Raw genomic sequence first — 22055 nt, 5'->3', positions numbered from 1 at the left:
TATTTTTGGGGGATATTTATTATAACAAAATGTAAAAAAGAATGCGTTTTTTTCAAAATCGTCGCTCTTTTTTTGTTTATGGCGCAAAAATAAAAACTGCAGAGGTGATCAAATACCACCAAAAGAAAGCTCTATTTGTGGGAAAAAAAAGGACGTCAATTAAAGTTAAAGTGACGCAGTGCCTAATCGCAAAAAAGTGGTCTGGTCTTAAAGTGGTTGTATACTCGATTTTTAAACTTTTACCTACAGGAAAGCCTATAATAAGGCTTACCTGTAGGTAAAAAAAAATATCTCCTAAACCTGTACGGTTTAGGAGATATCCCCCTCGGTATGCGCCGCTGACTGCAGCGGCGCATGCGCACAAGGGGATTCTCGGCCCGAAAATCCGGCAGTGGCCGGCGGCCGGAATTAAATCTCCCACGCGCATGCGCGGGAGTGACGATGTCGCGGCTCCGGCCACTCACAGCACCGGAGCCGCGATACCCGGAAGAAACGCAGAGGGAGCATGTCAGCTCCCTCGGCGTGGATCGGGCCAGATGTCGGGGCCTCGTTCTAAGGTAAGTATTTCATAATGAGCTAGTATGCGGTTCATACTAGCTCATTATGCCTTTTGCTTTGCAGGTTTAAAAAAAAAAAAAAAATGTGCGGGTTTACTACCGCTTTAAGCCAGCAAAATGGTCTGGTCTGAATGGCTTTTGAAATTTCATTAATGTGTTGAATCTTTTATGAGATTTTAGTGACTTTAAATCTCTGATTATGATTAAGGAAATGGCTAAAATCTATTATTAATAATGTATTAGAATTGTGTACCATTTAAAACCTGAACAATGTTTACATTGTTGATGTCGTTATATATACACTATATTATCAAAAGTATTGGGATGCAAGCCTTTACACGCACATGAACTTTAATGGCATCCCAGTTTTAGTCTGTAAGGTTCAATATTGAGTTGGCTCACCCTTTGCAGCTATAACAGCTTCAAATCTTCTAGGAAGGAAGTCCACAAAGTTTAGGAGTGTGTCTATGGAAATGTTTGACCATTCTTCCAAAAGTGCCTTTGCAAGGTCAGACACCAAGTTCCAGTAAAGGGAACCCTTAAAGTGTCAGCATACCAAGACATTTTGGACAGTTTCATGCTCCTAACTTTGTGGGAACAGTTTGGGGATGGTGTCTTCCTGTTCCAACATGACCGTGCACCAGTGCACAAAGCAAGGTCGATAAAGACATGGATGAGTGAGTTTGGGGTAGAGGAACTTGACTGGCCTGCACAGAATCCTGACCTCAACCTGATAGAACACCTTTGGGATGAATTAGGGCAGAGAATGTGAGCCGGGTCTCCTCGTCCACATCAGTGTCTGACCTTGTAAATGCATTTCTGGAAGAATGGTCAAACATTCCCATAGAATGTGGGAATGACACACATATATATATATATATATACTGTATATAGATAGATAGATAGATAGATAGATAGATAGATAGATAGATAGATAGATAGATAGATCTATATATCCAGGAGCGGAATTGTCAGTGGTGTGTGGACTGAAGGGACCACCTGACATGGAGAGAGACTGTTACTGTAACTCAGGAGGGGACGTGTTGGTGAGGTGTTGTCATCATCTATGCTGCTGCACACGGCTGTCAGTATCACTATGAGGGTCAGTTTCATGTGTGTGTGTGTGTGCCTGTCCATTCTAATTTCTTGCCCTCCTGAGTCCTGTCCCTGAGCTACTTACTATAGCAAAAATAAAATAAGAAATATGTTTTTTGCCTTAATATTTACCTTAAATCACAATACTAATTGCATGTTGTACTTGTTTGTAGCCTAAAACTGAAACTTGCATTTAAAACTGTAATTTTGTAACTTCTACAGATGGCAGTAAAAACGTGACTGTGCCAGTAAATCTTGGGTGTTGTGTCCATGAATTTCAATCTTGTAGGTTGGCAACACTGCATCGGATTGTCAGTACAGTGGCTGTGACCTTGGCTGTCATAAATATGCACGAGACTGAGCATTTTTAATGCTGGATTTCTCTGCCATCTCTTGGCAAAAAAAGATCAAAAAAGCATAAATAAGGATTACAAATCCCATGGCACCTTGCCTGCAAACAATGCATTACTGACTCTGCCAGACTCAGTGCTCTAAGATCCCTTTCACACTGGAGCGTTTTTCAGGCATAGCGCCTGAAAAAAACGGCTCCATTCACTCCAGTGTGAAAGCCCGAGGGCTTTCACACTGGAGCGGTGAGCTGGCAGGGCATCAGAAAAAGTCCTGCCAGCAGTTTTTTTGGAGCGGTGAACCCACGGCTCCTCCACCGCTGCTCCCCATTGAAATCAATGGGGCCGCGCTGCGATACCGCCGGAAAAACGCCGCTCCAGTGACGTTTTGCAGGCGGATTAAATAGCGCCGATAAAATGACGGTAAAGCGCCGCTAAAAATAGCGCCGCTTTACCGCTGACGGCTCAGTGTGAAAGGGTAATCATAGTAATCATAGCTAAGTAACAGAACTGGTCTGACACGCCCCCTCTCTTCCCTTTACAATAAAAGCCTATGTGAGAACACTTGGGGCTGTTACTGAGCTCTGTCAGAACAGACCACTGCAACCTGACAGCAGGAAGCACCCCTTCCACTGAGCATACTGAAGAAAAAGGGTATGTATGACATTTCAAAACAAAAATATGTCAACATTTTAACCTGTGGGAATACAGGACTATAGATGCAAATGTGTAGACTTTAATTCGGTGTTTATAAAATAAAGTTAAGAGATGAAAAAAATTCAGCGTGAATATTGCTTACTTTATAATCTATCCATGTACAGTTAACTGGTGTTCTCTGCAGTATAGTGATAGTATAATACAGTGCCAACATTGGGAACTTTTAGCAGTACAAGGCGGGCCCGTAATACATAAGACAGCAGTAGCAACATAGACCAGCAATTACGTATAATGCATCCTCTGGCTCCACTGGCTAGTTAAAGTGGAGGGCCACCCTGAAAAAAAAAACACATTAAAAATTAGAAAAAAATCAGAAAAAAAAATGAATTTTATTTTTTTTTAACTTACCAGAAACGCCTGTTGCTCTCCTCCGTGCAGCGTCTTCTGGGTAATGGGTCGCGCTGTGTTCTGGGAACTGTGTGTCCCAGAACACAGCGCGCCCCATTCACAAAGCGCTGCATGACTCGCGCATGCACAGTAGGAAACGGGCAGTGAAGCCGCAAGGCTCCACTGCCTGTTTCCCTTAGCCGAAATGGCGGCGCCAGGACCCGAGACCGAGGGACGGGTCAGCCTCGGGCGCCCTGGACAGGTAAGTGTGCTTATTAAAAGTCAGCAGCTACAGTGTTTGCAGCTGCTGACTTTTAAAAAAAAAAATTTAAACTGGCCCTCCTCTTTAAGCATTCTTTCAGTCTTGGAACAGTTAAATAGCTGTGTACAAAGTGCTTACAGTCTATCAGTCTTGCAGTCTACCTCCTGGTCTGGGCTGATTATTTTTGGCCAGATGCCAGTCTACTCTCTATCTACTGCTCTCATATAAATATGATATACTTGGTTGTTAATAAATGTTATGTCATCTCACTGGGCATCTAGCAGTTATCTTTATATACGTTTTTGATTTGTTGCCAGGTCCAGCGGTAAGCTATCTGATGGGACCAAGGTTTCTTGTCTATGTGAGCTGTGCATTGTCAATATGGGTAAGATCATTTTATTTCTGGTAGGCTCATTATTTACAACTTTTGAAACAGTAAATCAGTATTACAGTGCAATAATAAAATCATACAAAACATAAGTGTTTATTAAAAGGCTTTGTTAATAAATAGAATAAATAGAGAGTTATATATATATATATATATATATATATATATATATATATATATATATATATATTATTTTTTTAAATAAGAGGTAGCTTGCACATAAATAAAAATGATATTCCAGTCTATCCCTGTATTGCTCTGTGGGATATCATACAGCTTCAAGTCAGTATATCATTTTTTGCTCTACAATGACAATAAAAACAAATAATGGATACTATTAAGCACACTTAAAATCAGTTCTAAGGAATATTTCATGTCTTCTCATACTACTTTGCTTAGATAAAGTATCTGGCTTGGCCATAACTTTGTAAATCTATACAATAAGCATATCTCATTCAAGGAATACGTTTGTATTGAACATATATTGAAGCATTAGGCCTCATTCAGACGAGGCGGATCCGCTTGCACGGAATCCACCTCTGTCCACCGGCTCAGCGGGAGTTCTCTCCGTTGATCTCTGCCGAGCCGTAGGATGACAGGTCCCTCTCTGCTCACTGAGCGGGGAGGGGCTTGTCAAGCGCTGCAGGATTCTATGGCGCATGTCCGTTTTCATCAGATCTCACCCGATCCGATAGCGACGGATCCAGACGTAGGGCAATCCGTCTGCTTTTGGAGGATCAGGCCGGGTCGGATGTCAGCGGACATGTCACCACTAACAGCTGTCGCTCCATAGACTAGCATGGAGCGCCTGTTCGGGTCCGCCATCAAAACCGACAGGCGGACCTGAACGGTGTGAAAGGGGCCTTACACTCACTGGCCAATTTATTAGGTACACTTGTTCAATTACTTGATAACACAAATTGCTAATCAGCCAATTACATGGCAGCAACTCAATGCATTGAGGGCCAGTTCACACAATAGAAACACAGTCCGGATACGTTCCAGATGCTTTTCTGTATGTGCATTTGTGACACGTTTTTGATGTGTTACAGTGCATTTTTTGATGCGTTTTTGATGCAGTCCAGTGCATTTTCCCCCCTCTTTTCTTCTTAACCTTAAATAAGGACATATGTGTTCCAGTGCATTTTCAGGGTGTTCCAGTGCATTTATTATGTGTTTTACAGCGTTCCAGTGCAGGAAAAATGCAGCATGTTCTACTTTTTTTTTTCTGGAACTGCAAGCACTGGTGTGAATTATGCCATTTGAAACCCATATAAACTACTTTCCCTGCATTTTTGATGCATAAAAAAATGCATTGGACTGCATGTGGTGTGAACTTGCTAAAGTTCGTATAATGAATATAAATAAGTATTCAAATATGTCATATCAAGCAAACTACAGCAAGAATATGTCATTGTAGCTTTTAATACCAATCTATATTCAATCTACACTCACCAGTCACTTTATTAGGTACACCTTCCTAGTACTGGGTTGGACCCCATTTTGCCTTCAGAACTGCCTTATTTCTATATGGCATCAATAAGGTGTTGGAAACATTCCTCAGAGATTTTGGTCCATATTGACATGATAGCCTCACGCAGTTGCTGCAGATTTGCTGGCTGCACATCCGTGATGCAAATCTCCCATTCCAAAGGTGCTCTATGGAATTGTGATCTGGGGACTGTAGAGGCCCCAGTGGTGATATGATTTGAGCTTTGTGACATGCTGCATTATCCTGCAGGAAGTAGCCATCAGAAGATGGGTACACTGTAGTCATAAAGGGATGGACATGGTCAACAACAATGCTCAAGTAGGCCGTGGCATTTAAACAATGCTCAATTGGTACTAAGGGGCCCAAAGTGTGCCAAGAAAATATCACCCACACCATTAAACCACCACCAGCCAGAACCATTCATACAAGGCAGGGTGGATCCATGCTTTCATGTTTATGCCAAATTGTGACCCCACCATCTGAATTTCGCAGCTGAAATCGAGACTCATCAGACCAGGCAACATTTTTCCAATCTTCTATTATCCAATTTTGGTAAGCCTGTGTGAATTATAGCCTCAGATTCCTGTTCTTAGTTGACAGGCATGGCACTTGATGTGGTCTTCTGCAGCTGTAGCCCATCTGCTTCAAGGTTCGATGTGTTGTGCATTCAGAGATGTATTCTGCATACCTTGGTTGTAAGGAGTGGTTATTTGAGTTACTATTGCCTTTCTATCATCTCAAACCATTCTGCCCATTCTCCTCTGACCTCTGACATCAACAAGGCATTTTCATCCACACAACTGCCACTCACTGGATATTTTCTCTTTTTCGGACCATTCTCTTTAAACCCTAGAGATGGTTGTGTGTGAAAATTCCAGTAGATCAGCAGTTTTTGAAATACTCAGATCAGCCCGTCTGGCACCAACAACCATGCCACATTCAAAATCACTTAAGTCCCCTTTCTTAACCATTCAGATGCTTGGTTTGAACTTAAGCAAGTCATCTTCACCACATCTTGATGCCTAAATGCATTGAGTTGCTGCCATGTGATTGACTGATTAGCAATTTAATACAGTGGCTAATAATAAAGTGGCCGGCGAGTGTATATGTGCTAGGTACAGTAAGCACCACTTAAAGTGACTGTAAAGTCTATTTTTTTTCCTATAAAAATAACAAACATGTTATACTTGCCTACTCTGTTGCAGTGGTTTTACATGGAGCAACCCAGATTCTCCTCTTTTCGGGTCCCTCTTCTGTACTCATGGCCCCTCCCTCCTGTTGAGTGCCCCCACAGCAAGCAGCTTGCTATGGGGGGCACCCGAGTTGAGTCACAGCTCCCTGTGTCCATTCAGACATGGTGCCCTGACCCAGTCCAGCCCCCTCTCTCTCCTGATTGGCTAGCTGACTTTGACTGACAGCAGCGGGAGCCCATCAAGAGGGAGAATCTCAGGCGGCCGAGACACTTGTGGACATTGCTGGACAGAGAGGGACCTCAGGTAAGTGTTAGTGGGGATGAGGGGGGCTGCTACACATAGAAGGATTTTTATCTTAATGCATAGAATGCATTAAGATAAAAAAATCTTTTGCTTTTACAACCCCTTTAGGGCAAACATACATGAATTGAAAATTGGCCAATTCAGCAAGGACCGGAAAAATTTCTATCCAAGCATGGACAGCGAGGTTATACAGAAGTCGCTTTTTCCAATCAACTTGTATACAACCACCCTGTCACTACCCAGAGTAAAGTAATGTGGGAGAGAGAGCAGAGCCAAATCTTGGTGTTTTGGGGGTAAAAGAACCTTTTCTCTTGGGCAGGAGGTTCTTTAGAAAGGAGGTACTTTCACCCTTTTGTATTATTATAAAGGGGTTGTAAAGGCTCATGTTTTTTCACCTTAATGCATCCTATACATTAAGGTGAAAAACACCTTGCAGTCACCGGCCCCCTAGCCCCCCCCCCCCCGTTTTACTTACCCGAGCCCCGAATTTTCATCGGCGCGTCCCCACTGTCCCTCTCTCCAGGGGTTCCCAGCTCTTAATTGGATAGATTAATAGCAGCGCAGCCATTGGCTCCCACTGCTGTCAATCAAATCCAATGACGTGGGCGCCAGGGGCGGAGCTGATTCCTGGGAGCATTCCCGCAAGGTAACCCCCCAGGAGAGCGCTTCTCCAAGGATGTTATCGAATGCGGGGAGGAGCCGCAAGAGCCGCTAGGTGACCCCAGAAATGGGTGTTCAGGGCCACTTTGTGCAAAACGAGCTGCACAGTGGAGGTAAGTATGATATGTCTGTGGATTTTAACATAGTTAGTATGGTGCACTCGACAGACGATTTGACTTTTACATCAGTCAAAAGCTGGATGTGGAGGCTATAAAATTTTTGTTGGATGTGAACTCAACATCTGATTTTTCAGATATTCAGATGGTCAGTATGGAAATCGACACACAAATTTCGAAAGTACAAACACGCATGCTTGGAATCAAGGAACAAGCCGCAAGAGTTTGGTCATGTAAACTACCGTTTGTAATCTAGAATTCATATTTGCGACGTGGCAATTGATGAAATTCAGCGCACATTGTCATCTTCTTTAATGAGATAATAATGAAGATGCTTTGTTGGTGACACTGATGTAGTTATGCCAAACATATTTTAAAAGGTATTTGTTTTGTACAATCTGAAATTCGCAAATCAACACTCACCAAACTTCTACTAACTTCTACTATCACGAAATTAGCATAAGGGGCCCAAAGGGTGGCGCTTGAGAAATTAACTTCCTCTTTATACTCTCATAGTACGTCACTACATTTGTGTTTGTCAAACGACAAACGGTATGCTAGACAAAATCCTGCACGCACGCTTTTGACAAAAATCAGACGCTCGGTCGTCCAACAATCAAACCGTGTATACGATGCCTTACACTGTTAAATAATTTTTCCCAGCATATTCGACAAATGTATTGCAATGGGGATTTTCTTGTCAAATTTGTTTATTGGATTTTAACAATTAACATACCTAAATACATATGATGGCAGTGAAATGGATATTTTATAGATAGGCAACTCCTATCCTCATATTGATTAGCGATTCCAAATGAATAATAACTACTGCAGTAGGGAACAGACACAAAAGATATGCTCAGCATCTTTCCAAATAACCGTTCTCCTTTATTATGACGCATGTGAAGGTTTTTATACACATGATTACGTAGGTATCACATTAATATTACAATTGTACGTTTATAGTAACAAGGGGCGTTACATAGGCAGGCTAATTCTAATCAGGACTCAAAAGAATGCAAAACATGTACCAAAAACATTATTAGTGTCGTGTGCACAGTAAGGGCATTGTGCAATACATATAAAATAGAATACAATTATATACAGAACCTACAAATTTCCATTACAGCAGCAAAATAAAAGACACCATACATGGTAATAAAGTTGAGTTGTAGCTCCAACATTATCTAAAGATAGTTTAACTAAAACGATTTTAGCATAGATCTAACTACTCAAAATATTATTTCATTTGTTGTATAAGATAGGTTAAAACCAAAATAGACCAGGTTAATATAAGATAACCTAAGAAAAAGTCTTAATTATTATCAAGAATATAACTTTTAAAAGTAAAACTTAAAGAAAAAGTTTATAGAATCTAATATCTTATTCTACATAGAAATATGTGACATTGATATACTGATAACCAAGGAAATAAAGATTCTGCTACCATAACTTTTCAAAGAGAAAATTGGAAGAGGAGAGAAAGTATAGGGGGGAAAGGTAGAAAAGAGAAAACAGTTAAAAGAAAAAATAGTCATAGGTAGGAGAAAAATTGATGAGGAAGAAAAAATGAGCGGTAATAGGGATTGCAAATGGGGATTTTAAGCACAGTTGGGGTATGAATGGGATCTCAGCATTCTGGTAAGAGGTGTATGGGTTTACCTAGTAACACTTATTTGTGCTGTATTCTTCTATTAGGGGGATCGCATGTGGCATTTTGCCATCTCGGTGTTCCTCATTGAGTTGTATGGACATAACCTGCTGCTAACAGCTGTATTTGGCTTAGTGGTGGCTGGCTCTGTGTTGGTATTCGGGGCTTTGATTGGTGACTGGATTGACAGGAAACCAAGAAATAAAGGTAAGTTCTAGAGATATAAGAACTGTGTTCTCTAAGAATTATTTCTTGCTTTGTGCATCATTACAGGAACTGGAGGGTATTTGATTACTGCATATTACATTCTGTTATTGAATAAAGAGAGTTTACGTGAACTGCAGACACTAATAGTGAACGAAAAGTCACTTGTATTTCATTTAGGAAAAATGAAAAGGTGAACCAACACCCTCCCTACTCCCCGGGCCTAACTGTACTTACCCCCATGGGTGATAAGCTGTCAGTGCCCATGCAGTCGGTGTAGTGATCTTGGAATTTGAGATCCCCGCTGTTCTCCTTCTTTCTGTATATATATATATATATATATATATATATATATATATATATATATATATATATATATATATATATATATATATATATATATATATATTGTGGCAGCACGCAGGTAAAGTCACCTGGTTGTATCCAGGATGGGAAATATGTGTGCCCTAGATTCAGGCTTTATGCAGACTTTTACAACTAGAGGGGAAGAGTTAATGAGCCCAGCTGAAGTAAGTGGGCTCATTAAGACCTCTACAAAAAACCCCAGCATGCTTAGGGAGATGCTCCATCCTGGAACCAGTTTTGTGTGTATAGACTGGGGAGTGTGACACCTGTTCTGTGCGGTGAGTTAACGCCTGTGTGGCAAACCTCTACAACAGAGACAGGGACTGGTGCAGCACAAGGCTGCACTCAGTTGTTAGACAGGGAAACTAAGTGTGTAATTAGAGGTCAAGCTGACCAGGATTTATTTTCATGTTTTTCTTTTGTTTTGGCTGTTATATTTTTTACTACATGTAGCATGAATAAACCGCACCTTTTGTTTTTTCCACTTACAACGCTGTCTGCTGTGCCTGATTTTGTGTTGTGAACCCATCCAGGGGGTCACACACACCGGCTGCCGAGCTAACCCCTCACAATATATAGATAGATAGATAGATAGATAGATAGATAGATAGATATCCTATATAAATGTCCTGTAAGCACATTTAAATACATGTATGTCATTGCCTGCATGAATATAGTCTTAGCCCTTGTACACACGGTCGGAGATTCAGACGGAATGTGTCCTATCGGACCGTTTCCGTCAGGAATATCCGACGGACCAACTTTTCCAACTTGCCGGTAAGATTTTTCGACAAAATGCTTAGATCGGACATACTCCGATCATGTGTAGCCTACTCCGACGTACAAAGTGCCACGCATGCTCAGATCAAATTCCTAGACCAAAGCTATTGGCTACTAGCCTGAACGTAGTCCCGTCCTAATGAAATAACGTCATCACGTAATGTACAATCGGATTTTCCGACAACTGAGTCCGACCGTGTGTATGCAACATCACTTCCGGACCTCTTCCGGAATTAATCCGTCGGAATTAATCCGTCGGAATAACTCAGATGGATTTGGTTGTCGGAATCTCCGACCGTGTGTATGGGGGTTAACACTTCTATGCAATCTACTTGCATGTTTTGGTACCTCTTACATATATAAATGAAGAGGTGAAGGTCTGATGCAAAGCAACCCACAGCCTTGTTGTTACTATCGTTCAGGATTTTTTTAAGGATGTGACATTTTCTTTCTATTGGTTAGATGTTCTTTACTTAATTTCCTGTCAGCTATTTTAATTCACTGACTCATGATTGACGCAATAGACTCCACCAGATGGAAAACGAATGCATTCATCCAGCAATATTGTTCATGTACAAGACACGTGTGAATGTATAGTAAGTGAATGGTGTGAGATTCAGCAAGCTGCATTATAACACTTCTGCTAAGAACACTTTTAGACACAATAGCCCTTCTGGATAATGCCAGAGATTCCAAATTGCCTAGCCGGGGGCTGCTGCTTAAAACCAACCTAGGCCCTCCAAAATGACCAACTCCATAGGGAACAGAATATTCCTTTCTTAGATTCTTTTTGCCTTTTAAATTTAAATGACCTAGCAGTTAAGGCCTATACATTTTGGGTATTTAGCCCTGGTGCATGGGGCTGCGGCATTTAGGTGCACTTTCCAGCCCCTCTTGATGAGAGTCTGACAGCTGCTGTGGCTGGGTCGTGCACCTAACGGTACTTACATTTAATGCAGTATGTGCGCAGGTAAGAATGGTACACTGTCTAGCCACAGCAGCTATCAGACTCTCACAAAATTTGACGAGCTGGCGGCATTTGGGCTGGATGGTGAACCTGCGCCCCATCTGCCTACAGCTAAATGCCCAGTGTGTATAGGGACCTAAAGATTATCAAAAACCAAGAACAAAAATGTAGTATATTACAGTTTATCAGTCCAGTGGTGGCTGAATTACTTTACTGTTTTTTAGGATTTCTTCCTTTATTTTCACTGATCCTAACAGTAATTCACTCCCTGTCCTAGGGTGGCAACGCTCACCTACGCTACTCTTTCTCCGATGAAGCAGCATTGTCATTCTAAGACAGGACTACAGAACACCTCTTCATCTCCTCTTGTCTGTAGCATAGCAGAGAGGTGTTCTGTAGTCCTCTGAAATTGCTTCCATGTAATAAATTATTATAAGGGCCCATTCACGCTTAAAGTGTTACTAAACCCACAACAGTAAAATAAGTCTGTATATGCAGTAAAGCATGCTTCTTATAGTTACTGTGGAACCTAAGGTGCTAATCCTCCATTGTGATAAAAAGATGGTTGATCCTGTATGCACAGATCCTCCCCTTTTTGCATTGTCCCCAAAACATGTCCGGATAAGACAGAATTAGTGGAGTCAGGCTGCACATGCTCAGTATGGCGTGTATTGTTAGAGTCTTTTGTTTCTTGGGAGAGTGCATGTGATCAGCACAGGGCCAATCAGCACCATCCAGACAGTGGGTCTGGGTCCCGCATCCTGATTGGACAGCCAGTGCAATAAGAAAACTCCTCCTACAAGCTTTAACTAGGCACTGATAGAAGTCACAAGACTGCTATATACTGCTGGTGAGAAAAGGTATTTAGCAGTTTATATTTTTACTAAAATGTTTGCAGTTCTGTGTACTGTGGGAGAACAGATATAGCGATTGCAGGGTCCTGGGTTTGTTAACACTTTAAGCATTCAGTTGCAGTGAGTTAATGCATGTGTGTTAATGTGTAAAGTATGTTCCGTTAAGGTAGCCATATAAACATATAAATATTTAATTGCAATTACAAAGCATTATGGGTTAACACGTTATAGTAAGTTAAGGCAATATATTAAAGACACTATACATATGCTTATATGTTCTAATGTCTGTAGCAACCAATCGGATTGTAACTATAATTATTTTAGTGCATATTAGAAGGTTAAATTGGGAATTGTTACTATGGAAACACTTTCATTACTTACGTTACCTCCGCTCTCACAGAATACTCCTACAACCTTTTTTAATCAATTGCTAAATTATTTCTATATATTGATGTCCACGCTTACGAATCTGCATATTTATAGTTTTTCTGTAACCTTCTGGCATTGCAGCAAGACTGAGATCAGATTTCTTTTCATGATATTTATAGTATATATACCTAATATGTGCATGTATAATTGACATAAAATGACTCAGTTTGGACAATTTTGGTAAGAACATTGTTATAGTTTTTTACAGAGTCAGAATATGGCAGAGATAGAGATCATGCTTATGTTAACTGCTTCAGCCCCGGAAGATTTTACCCCCTTCCTGACCAGAGCACTTTTTGCGATTTGGCACTGCGTCGATTTAACTGATAATTGTGCGGTCGTGTGACATTGCACCCAAACAAAATTGACATCCTTCTTTTCCTACAAATAGAGCTTTCTTTTGGTGATATTTGATCACCTCTGTGTTTATTATTTGTTATACTAGAAACAAAAAAAGCGACAATTTTGAAAAAAAAAACACAATATTTGTGTAATTTTATAAACAAAATATATAAAAAAAATATTTTTTTCCTCAGTTTAGGCCGATATGTATTCTTCTACATATTTATGGTAAAGAAAAATGCAATAAGCGTATATTGCTTGGTTTCTGCAAAAGTTTTAGCATCTACAAAATTGGGGATAGTTATATGGCATTTTTATTATTCATTTTTTTTACTAGTAATGACGCTAAGCTGCAATTTTTATTGGGACTGTGACATTATGGTGGACACATTGGACACTTTTGACAAATTTTTGGGACCATTGGCATTTATACAGCAATCAGTGCTATAAAAATGCACTGATTACTGTAAAAATTTCACTGGCAGGGAAGGGGTTAACCAGTAGGGGGTGATAAAGGGGTTAACTGTGTTCCCTCTCTATGTTCTAACTGAAGGGGGAGGGCACTCTCTAGGGGAGATGACAGATCGCTGTTCATATATTGTATGAACAGACAATCAGTCACTTCTCTCAGAGAACCGGAAACTACACACACAGATCCCGGTTCTCGGTGTGTCAGCAGCGATCGGGGGAGCCCGGCAGTGATAGCGACTGCCAGGCACTCGCATCGCCCCCGGGGATGAGCAGCGGGCGTGTGCACTCCCCTAGTGGCCACGGGGGCGAAGCGAGGTTACACAACGTCGTTTCGCTCAGCCATGCCATTCTGCCGCAGTAAAACTGAGTCGGCTAGTCGGGAAGTGGTTAAAGAGGAGCTCCACTCAAAGGGAAAGCTCCGCTCGTTTGTCTCCTCCCCCTCCACTGCCATATTTGGCACCTTTTGGTAGGGGGAGGGGGGTACCTGGTTTTGACAGGTACTCAATCCCACTTCCAGCTGATCTCGCCACGGCGAAGTCATCTGGGAGCTTGGCCGCTGCCGGTTTCCCTTAGTGGAGATGGCGGTGGCAGAGGGTGGCTACGTTCATTCTTAATCGTCCCACTGTATGTAGGAAAGTAGCCACAATGTCTCTTCTAAAATGTCCCTACCTGCCTGATCGCTGTGTTTTCTGGAACTGTAAATTGAGCTGCTCGGCTTACAGCACCAGAAAAGTCTTTGTGTGCTGGAATGGCGGCCTTTTGTGCATGTGCAGGAGTGATGTCATCCTGCAGCAGCCAATGAAGAAGATGCCAGTGTCGGCGAGGGACTGTTGGAATGGTCCTCTTTAGTTCTGCTTTTAATAGTATCTATTTGTCTACTACCTACTTACAGAAAACACTGCATTAATAGCCCACAAAATATCTAATTTCTGTGCCACAGATGAGAGTTTCACAGTCAATACGAAGGATCAGTGACCGTAACCCTCCATCCATCCCCACAATCTGACAACAGTAGTAAATCATTCCGTACCCCAATTACTGATGGTCAGTGGCATTAGCCCCCTTTAGGACCCTTTCTGATCAGGTTCGCCGGTCAGATTTTCAGGCATTGTCCTCTATAGAGCGGCGGATATATGAGGGCACATGACCGCTGACACCCACCGCCATCCGATCCGATCCTGTCTGCTGAAAACAGATGGATGGTAGTCCTATTTTCCATCTGTCCAGTGGATCAGATCAGATGAAAACGGACAGGCTTTTCCGTTTCCATCTGATTTTCCCCTAGAAGAGAGCGGAACTGTGTCTGCACAGCAGAGCGGACACGGACCTGTCCTCCATGTGCTCAGCAGGGATCAGCGGAGCAATCCCCCGCTGAGCAGATTCCATTAAGCGAAGGCACCCGTGTGAAAGGGGTTCTAATCATTAGTGGACAGTAAAGTGCCCCCTTGTACAAATCGTTAGTGGCAGTAATACAACACCACCCCCTCCCCCCCAGTCAGGGAAAGTTGTAAGGAAATAAAGGAAATCTCACCAGTGAGACAGCAAAAAAGACAAAAGACAGAAAAATATATATTTCAGCGGTTTTAACCCTTTCCTACCAAAACTATAGGCAACTTTGTTTTCTTTATTGTGGATAGAGTTAGGGAAGGTTATTTTTTTTTATTTTATTTTTTTTCTTCTTTTTTTCTTTCTTTTTTGCGTTAGGGAAGGTTATAACCCCTACCACCTTTTTCTCTTTACTTCCTGTCCCATAGTTAAAGTAGCAAATTAGAAGAAATCCCTACAAAGTGACGGAATCCCTGGTTTTCAGAACTAGTGTCCCCATTGGAAGTTGTTCTTGTTCTGGAGACAACTCAAAATGTTGCTTTTTCTTTCAATTTCCAACTGGTTGATAATAGTAAACAGGATAAATAGCGAGGGTGGATCTCCCTTACAGGAACACAGACAGCAATAAAAACCTGACAGGTGTTTTGCCTGCAGTTATTTTTCAAAAATAATCCATATACATCTGCTACTTGATGGACTTGTAATCGATTTTCCATTATTTTTGAGTGCCAGGCATCTGAATTACAGCGGCGGGGGGGGGGGGGGTGTTTTTAAAGCACCTGATTAGAGCCATAAGTATATAGAGCCATAATACAGTTGTACTAGTAAGTTTATATACCCTGGAAGAATTTATGATTTCTTGGCCATTTTTCAGAGAATATGAATAACACAAAAAAATTTCTTTCACTCGTGGTTAGTGTTTGGCTGATGTCATTTATTACCAATCAACTGTGTTTACTCTTTTTAAATCATAATGACAACAGAAACTACCCAAATAACCCTGATTAAAAGTTTACATACCCCAGTTCTTAATACCGTTTATTGCCCCACTTTAACATTAATGACAGCTTGAAATCTTTTGTGGTATTTGGATGAGGCTCTTTATCTTCTCAGATGCTAAAGCTGCTCATTCCTCTTGGCAAAAAGCCTCCAGTTCCTGTAAATTCTTGGGCTGTCTTGCATGAACTGCCCATTTTAGATCTCCCCAGAGTGGCTCAATGATATTGAGGTCAGGAGACTGAGATGGCCACTCCAGAACCTTCACTTTATTCTGCTGTAGCCAATGACAGGTCGACTTGACTTGTGTTTTGGATCATTATCATATTAGAATATCCAAGTACGTCCCATGCGCAGCTTCTTGGCTGATGAAAGCAAATGTTCCTCCAGTATTTTTTGATAACATACTGCATTCATCTTGCCATCAATTTTGACCAAATTTCCTGTTCCTTTGTAGCTCACACATCCCCAAAACATCAGTGATCCACCTACGTGTTTCACAGTAGGAATGGTGTACCTTTCATCGGAAGGCCTTTTTGACTCCTCCCCAAATGTAGTGTTTATGGTTGTGGCCAAAAAGCAAAATTTTGGTCTCATCACTCCAAATGACTTTGTGCCAGAAGGTTTGAGGTTTGTCTCTGTGCTGTTTGGCATATTGTAAGCGGGATACTTTGTGGCATTTGAGTAGTAATGGCTTTTTTCGGGCGACTTGACCATGCAGCCCATCTTTATTCAAGTGCCTCCTGATTGTGCATCTTGAATCAGCCACACCACATGTTTTCAGAGAGTCCTGTATTTCACCTGAAGTTATTTGTGGGTTTTTCTTTGCATCCCGAACAATTTTCCTGGCAGTCAGTGCAGCACTGGATTAAAGATGGAAGGCTCTGTCAGGAGTCCAGAAACTAATTGACCTTTTATACACACACTAATTACAAGCAAACAGATCACAGATGAGGATGGTTAGCTTTAATAGCCATTCAAACCCCTTTGTGTCAACTTGTGTGCATGTTACCAGGCCATCACCAGGGTATGTAAACTTTTGTTCAGGGTCATTTGGGTAGTTTCTGTTGCCATTATGATTTAAAAGAATAAACACAGTTGATGGATAATAAATGGCTTCAGTCACACACTAACCATGAGTGAAAGAAATGTTTTTGTGCTATCATTCATATTCTCTGAAAAATGGCCAAGAATTCATAAATTCTGCCAGGGTATGTAAACTTATGAGCACAGCTGTAGGCGTCAAAAAAGGTGACCTGCGAGCGCCATGGTGGAAGCTCGCAGGTCACTCAGCTGTGTTAGCAAAAGCAAATATTCAATCGCTTTTCTAACATTAAACCACCTCTCCGCCAATCAGGTACTCAGATCTGTTACCAGTCACTTGATTGGCTTAAACGACAGGTGCTGTGATTGGACGTCTATCAGGCATCCAATCATAGCAGAGGACGGGAAGAGAGGACCGGAGAAGGCATAGAGGAACTGTTCCACCGAGACAGGATAAGTGTGGGCGGGGGGCATACTGACAGCATATGGCACAGTGGGAGCATTTGATATGGCACAGTGGCTGCGTTTGATGGGCACAGTGGCTACGTTTGATGGGCACAACGACTGCGTTTGATGGCACAGTGGCTGCGTCTGATGGCACAGTGGCTGCGTTTGATGGCACAGTGGCTGCGTTTGATGGCACAGTGGCTGCGTTTGATGGGCACAGTTTCTGCGTTTGATGGGCACAGTGGCTGCTCTTCATGTCACAGTGACTGCGTTTGATGGGCACAGTGGCTGCTCTTGATGGCACAGTGACTGCGTTTGATGGCAAAGTGGCTGCAATTGAGGGCACTGTGGCTGCGTTTGATGGGCATAGTGGCTGCGTTTGATGGGCACAGTGGATGCGATTGATGGGTTTTTTTTTCCAGAATTTTTCAGTTTGTTTGCCCCCCCTCAAAAATGTTGAGCACTGGCCACCACTGGATAGGAATACACTTTAATTTACAACCCTGAACATAAGTATGATCTCTCCTTTAGTGTTTAGTGTCACTTTAATGATAAGATCGACCTTCAGCACTTATAGGAAAAGATTAGTCTGTCTCATCAGAAAGCAAATGAATTCATTCTTCAGCAGTTTTCACATAGGTGTAGTAAAGGTACCAAATGCCAAGTCTTGCTGCTTTCCACAAACTGTAATAAAACCGAGAGCATGCCCTTATAGTATAGTCTATCAAAAAAATATTCTAAAAAAATAAATTATGTTCACAGAGTGTAAATGAGAGAATGCATCACATAAAACTATATATAAAAAAAAAAAACAGAAAAGAGGACATGCTCCTTGAAGCTCAACAAGAAAGCATAAGTGCAAGTGGAGATGATGGTTCTAACGTCTCCCAACACACTACAGTATCTTTATAGATTTGATGGGATACAAGCTTTGGTATACACACTCTGCTTGTGAGCATGATTCCATTTAATACAACAAATGTCATTTTATTGACTTTATGCCTGAACCACTCTTTGTTAATTCCTCCGTTATTTTTATACAGCTGAATATGGTGAAGCATGAATATGTCATGATGTTACACTGTCAATTTATAAAATAAGATAAAATTATGGAACAAGAAAACTGATTGACTGCTATAAGCATTAGCTCTGTTTTTGTGTAGCATAATTGGCTACCCTTTTAATGCAATATTGCTTTCTTGTCTCTGCAGTTGCTCATGCATCGCTGTTCATTCAGAATTCATCGGTCACAGCTTGCTGCATAGTCCTGATGCTGGTATTCTCCTATAAAAATGAAATAGAACAGATATGGCATGGATGGCTTACAGTAAGTCTATAGGTTGTATTTTACCATCAGGCCTGCAACCTTATGTTTTATTTTTACGTGTGAAGCCTTAAAGTGATATTAAATCCTCACTTTGTAAAACAACCCATTCAGTTTCAATATAAATGAAAGGCAAAACATTTGCGTATAGATATAAAAAAAATTATAAATATTTTCCTCCCTTTTTTATGTGATCACATTCCCTCTGTTCTCAGCTGCATAAAAGCTAGAGGAGGTGAAACAGCCGTACACAGAACTTCCCATTGAAAGGCTGTGTGGGGGGTGCGTGTCAGGACAAGTCTAATCATTGGAGCAGAGCTGGCTGAGTTCCCAGTGCAGCTAGAGAACTGACAGTGGTGTGCTATCATGCCTAGTGTGGTCAGTTTTTGAAAGGAACGCAGAGGGCCTGACAGAAAAACTAGGGATTTCACATAAAGGAAGCAATGCAAGCGAACAGTGAGGGGTGTACTCACTTTTGTGAGATACTGCTACAGCAGGAAAATATCAGAAATATGAAATGTTGTTTTTCTGGGGTCCATTAAGTTTGGCTTTTTAGTAGAACAAGAATACTTTATGAATGCATTCAATAAGCAAGATATCATGGGGAGAGTATTCTTGTTTAAAGGAAACCTGTCATAACAAAGCAATACACACATCATAACCATAAGCCCTTGTACACACGATCTGAGATTCCGACGGAATGTGTCCGATCGGAGCGTTTTGTCGGATATTCTGACTGTGTGTGGTCTGCATCGGACTGTTTCCATCGGAATATCCGTCGGACCAAATTTTCCAACTTGCCGGAAATATTTTCCGACAAAATGCTCCGATCGGACATACTCCGATCATGTGTAGAGAATTCCGATCGGACAAAGTGCCACGCATGCTCAGATCCAATTCCTACATCAAAGCTATTGGCTACTAGCCTGAACATAGTCCCGTCGTAACGAAATAATGTCATCACGTTCTGAACGATCGGATTTTCCGACAACTTTGTCCGACCGTGTGTATGCAACAGTTTCGGACAAATTCCGACGGACAAAATCCGGCGGATTTGGTTGTCGGAATCTCCGATCGTGTGTACAAGGGCTAAGTCTCTAGAATATACCATTTATTTCTGTACATCTCAAAATTACCCTTTAGGCACCACAGCAGGCCCTTGTAAAAACATGCTTCCTGGAAGTGTAAGCATAGGCAAGCTATAGGCACCTTGGGTATATACCAGTCATATATGTTGTATTTTTTGGCACAGAAATGTTACTTTGAATTGCAGATTTTGCACAGGATTGTTGATTTCACACAGGAAAAGTTAGAGCTTTTCTATTTTATTTTTTTTCATTTTTATCTTTAATTTTATTTTTGTTTGCATGCACATAGCTTCTAACAGTATGCATTATAAATAATTGATCAGGAAGTTTACACAGTAGGATATCCTTTACATTTCTTATTTTCTGCACTTTTTTTCACTTTTTGCATTATATGCTCCCCTGGTATACACACCCTTCAAGTATCTAGAGGTTGCAAATTACCTCCATATCTATCCTTCCTTTTTTTCACATTTCTCTAGATTTACCATAGAGTAAATTTATTGATAGAGTCTGCAGCTCTTCACATATTTTACATTTAATTTTCATTTGTACTGTTATGTCCCTTGGACACAGGGTCTCTCAGGGTGTTGCTAGCAATGCTGCCAGTGTCTGCTCAGCAAGTTACACACAGGCTGGATGCACTTCTTAACCAGGGAAGGGTTTAGTACTCACTCAGAAAGCGATGTACATTCTTACATGGAGGATTCATATACAACACATAACATAAGCGTGGGAGTCAAATCTTTCAACCCCTTGGGTAGATCCCACTGTTTCAAAATCTGGCAAATTCAAAAGACAAATAGTCACATTTGCATAAGAGATCTTGGGGGGTCCAGAGGTGCACTGACTAGTTGGTTTGGGGGGGAGTGGCAAACAACCTGATCACCCCCCCCCCCCCCGTGGCACCGCAAAACACTCCACCCCCCTGCTCCCTGTCTGCCGGTTGGTCCACTTACCCCATCTAGGTGGCAGGCATCGGTGGACATCAAGGAGCGGCGGAGATCAGGGCATCAGCAGACATCGTGCTGCGGAGAGCATCGAGTAGCAGCTCCTGTGTTTTCTCCTCCGTCCTCCTCACTGTTGCCGTGCTTTTCTTTCCCCCTCCTAGGTGTCCAATAGGATCGCCTGTCCTTTCAGCCAATCAGGTGATGGGTATCAGACCTTTACCGTCAGCGCACCCACCTCCCCAGTGTGAAAGGGGCCTAATGGATGGGCTGCCACTGACACTGATGGCTTAATGAATCTATAACCAAACAACAAAGTTCTATTTTATTGTAGCTTACTAGTTCTTAGACACGATGACTGCACTGGCTCTCATTTTCAGGTAAACTTTCAGCAAGTACAGAAAATACCTTTTTGTTTTTGCAGGAAATGCAGTGCACTTGCCACTTTTGTAATGAAGATGAAGAAAGGAAGCTATGTTCTTAGTCCAAATCAGACTAGCAGCCAGGGTTACAACTATGAGTCCCCCATGGATAAAGTGAAGATGATGAGCATAGCCACCTTAGGACAGGAAGTGTGCTATTAAAAAGTACAAATAAAATAAAAAAAAACTAAAAAAGAAGAAAAAATGCAGCCACCACATTTAAGGCTGGGTTCACACCATCGCCACATGCGGCTCACAGCAGGGGTCCGGTGCATCCTTGTTCACCGTTTCAGGTCCGATTTCAGAATTTTTGGCTGAATTTGGACCTGAAACGGACCAAAAGATACACAGGGCTCCTGTGCAAATTCGCACCAGAGCTGCAGCGGAGATTTGTGAACCAGCTCCATAGAGAGCCAGCCAAAATCTCCTGCTATTGTGAATTGGATGGTGTGAACCCAGCCTAAAGCAGAACTTCACCCAAAAGGGGAAGTTCTGCTTTTTTCTCCCCCCTTTCCTCATGTGCAGTAAGGTATGTAACCAGCTGTAAATCCGCAAGGTATCATATAGTACTTGTATGTTGCTTTATTTTTATTTATTTTATTCTAATGATAGTTCTAAAGCCAAACCTATGCTTAGCAAAACTTGGGTTTACAAAGCCTTCAAAGAATGCTTGGAAATAATATGATATTTTAGGAAAGGCTTGAAGTGGAAGTAAACTCCCCTATCGTTTTCATCCATGGAAGCTGCCATCTTTGCCTCTGTTTAATCTTCAGCTGCCACGGTGCTGCACATGTGACCAGTTATGACACCAGCCATTGGGTGGTTTGACAGTTTGGTTGAGAGCACAGCCAATGTGCAGTTAGCATTCCCAGCATGCCGTTTTTTGAAACTGTTTAAATCGATGGGTTTACTTCAACTTTAAAACTGAATATATTACAACTTC

At 41.6% G+C, this 22055-nt stretch overlaps 1 protein-coding gene across 1 annotated transcript in view; it reads left to right on the top strand.

Moving 5' to 3' along the window:
• Positions 1–22055, top strand: part of LOC143996292 (ferroportin-like) — a 72284-nt gene that overhangs the window by 20752 nt on the left and 29477 nt on the right. The window contains exons 3-5 of the mRNA XM_077491274.1: positions 3623–3690; positions 9156–9315; positions 18546–18661. Of these exons, the coding sequence (XP_077347400.1) occupies positions 3623–3690; positions 9156–9315; positions 18546–18661 (344 nt within the window). The remainder of the gene's footprint in view (positions 1–3622; positions 3691–9155; positions 9316–18545; positions 18662–22055) is intronic.

The sequence above is a fragment of the Lithobates pipiens genome, unplaced genomic scaffold (genome assembly GCF_037356315.1).
Source record: "Lithobates pipiens isolate NorthernLeopardFrog02 unplaced genomic scaffold, aLitPip1_a1.2 Scaffold_19, whole genome shotgun sequence".
NCBI lineage: Eukaryota > Metazoa > Chordata > Amphibia > Anura > Ranidae > Lithobates > Lithobates pipiens.
This window is presented reverse-complemented; position numbering and strand designations above follow the sequence as displayed.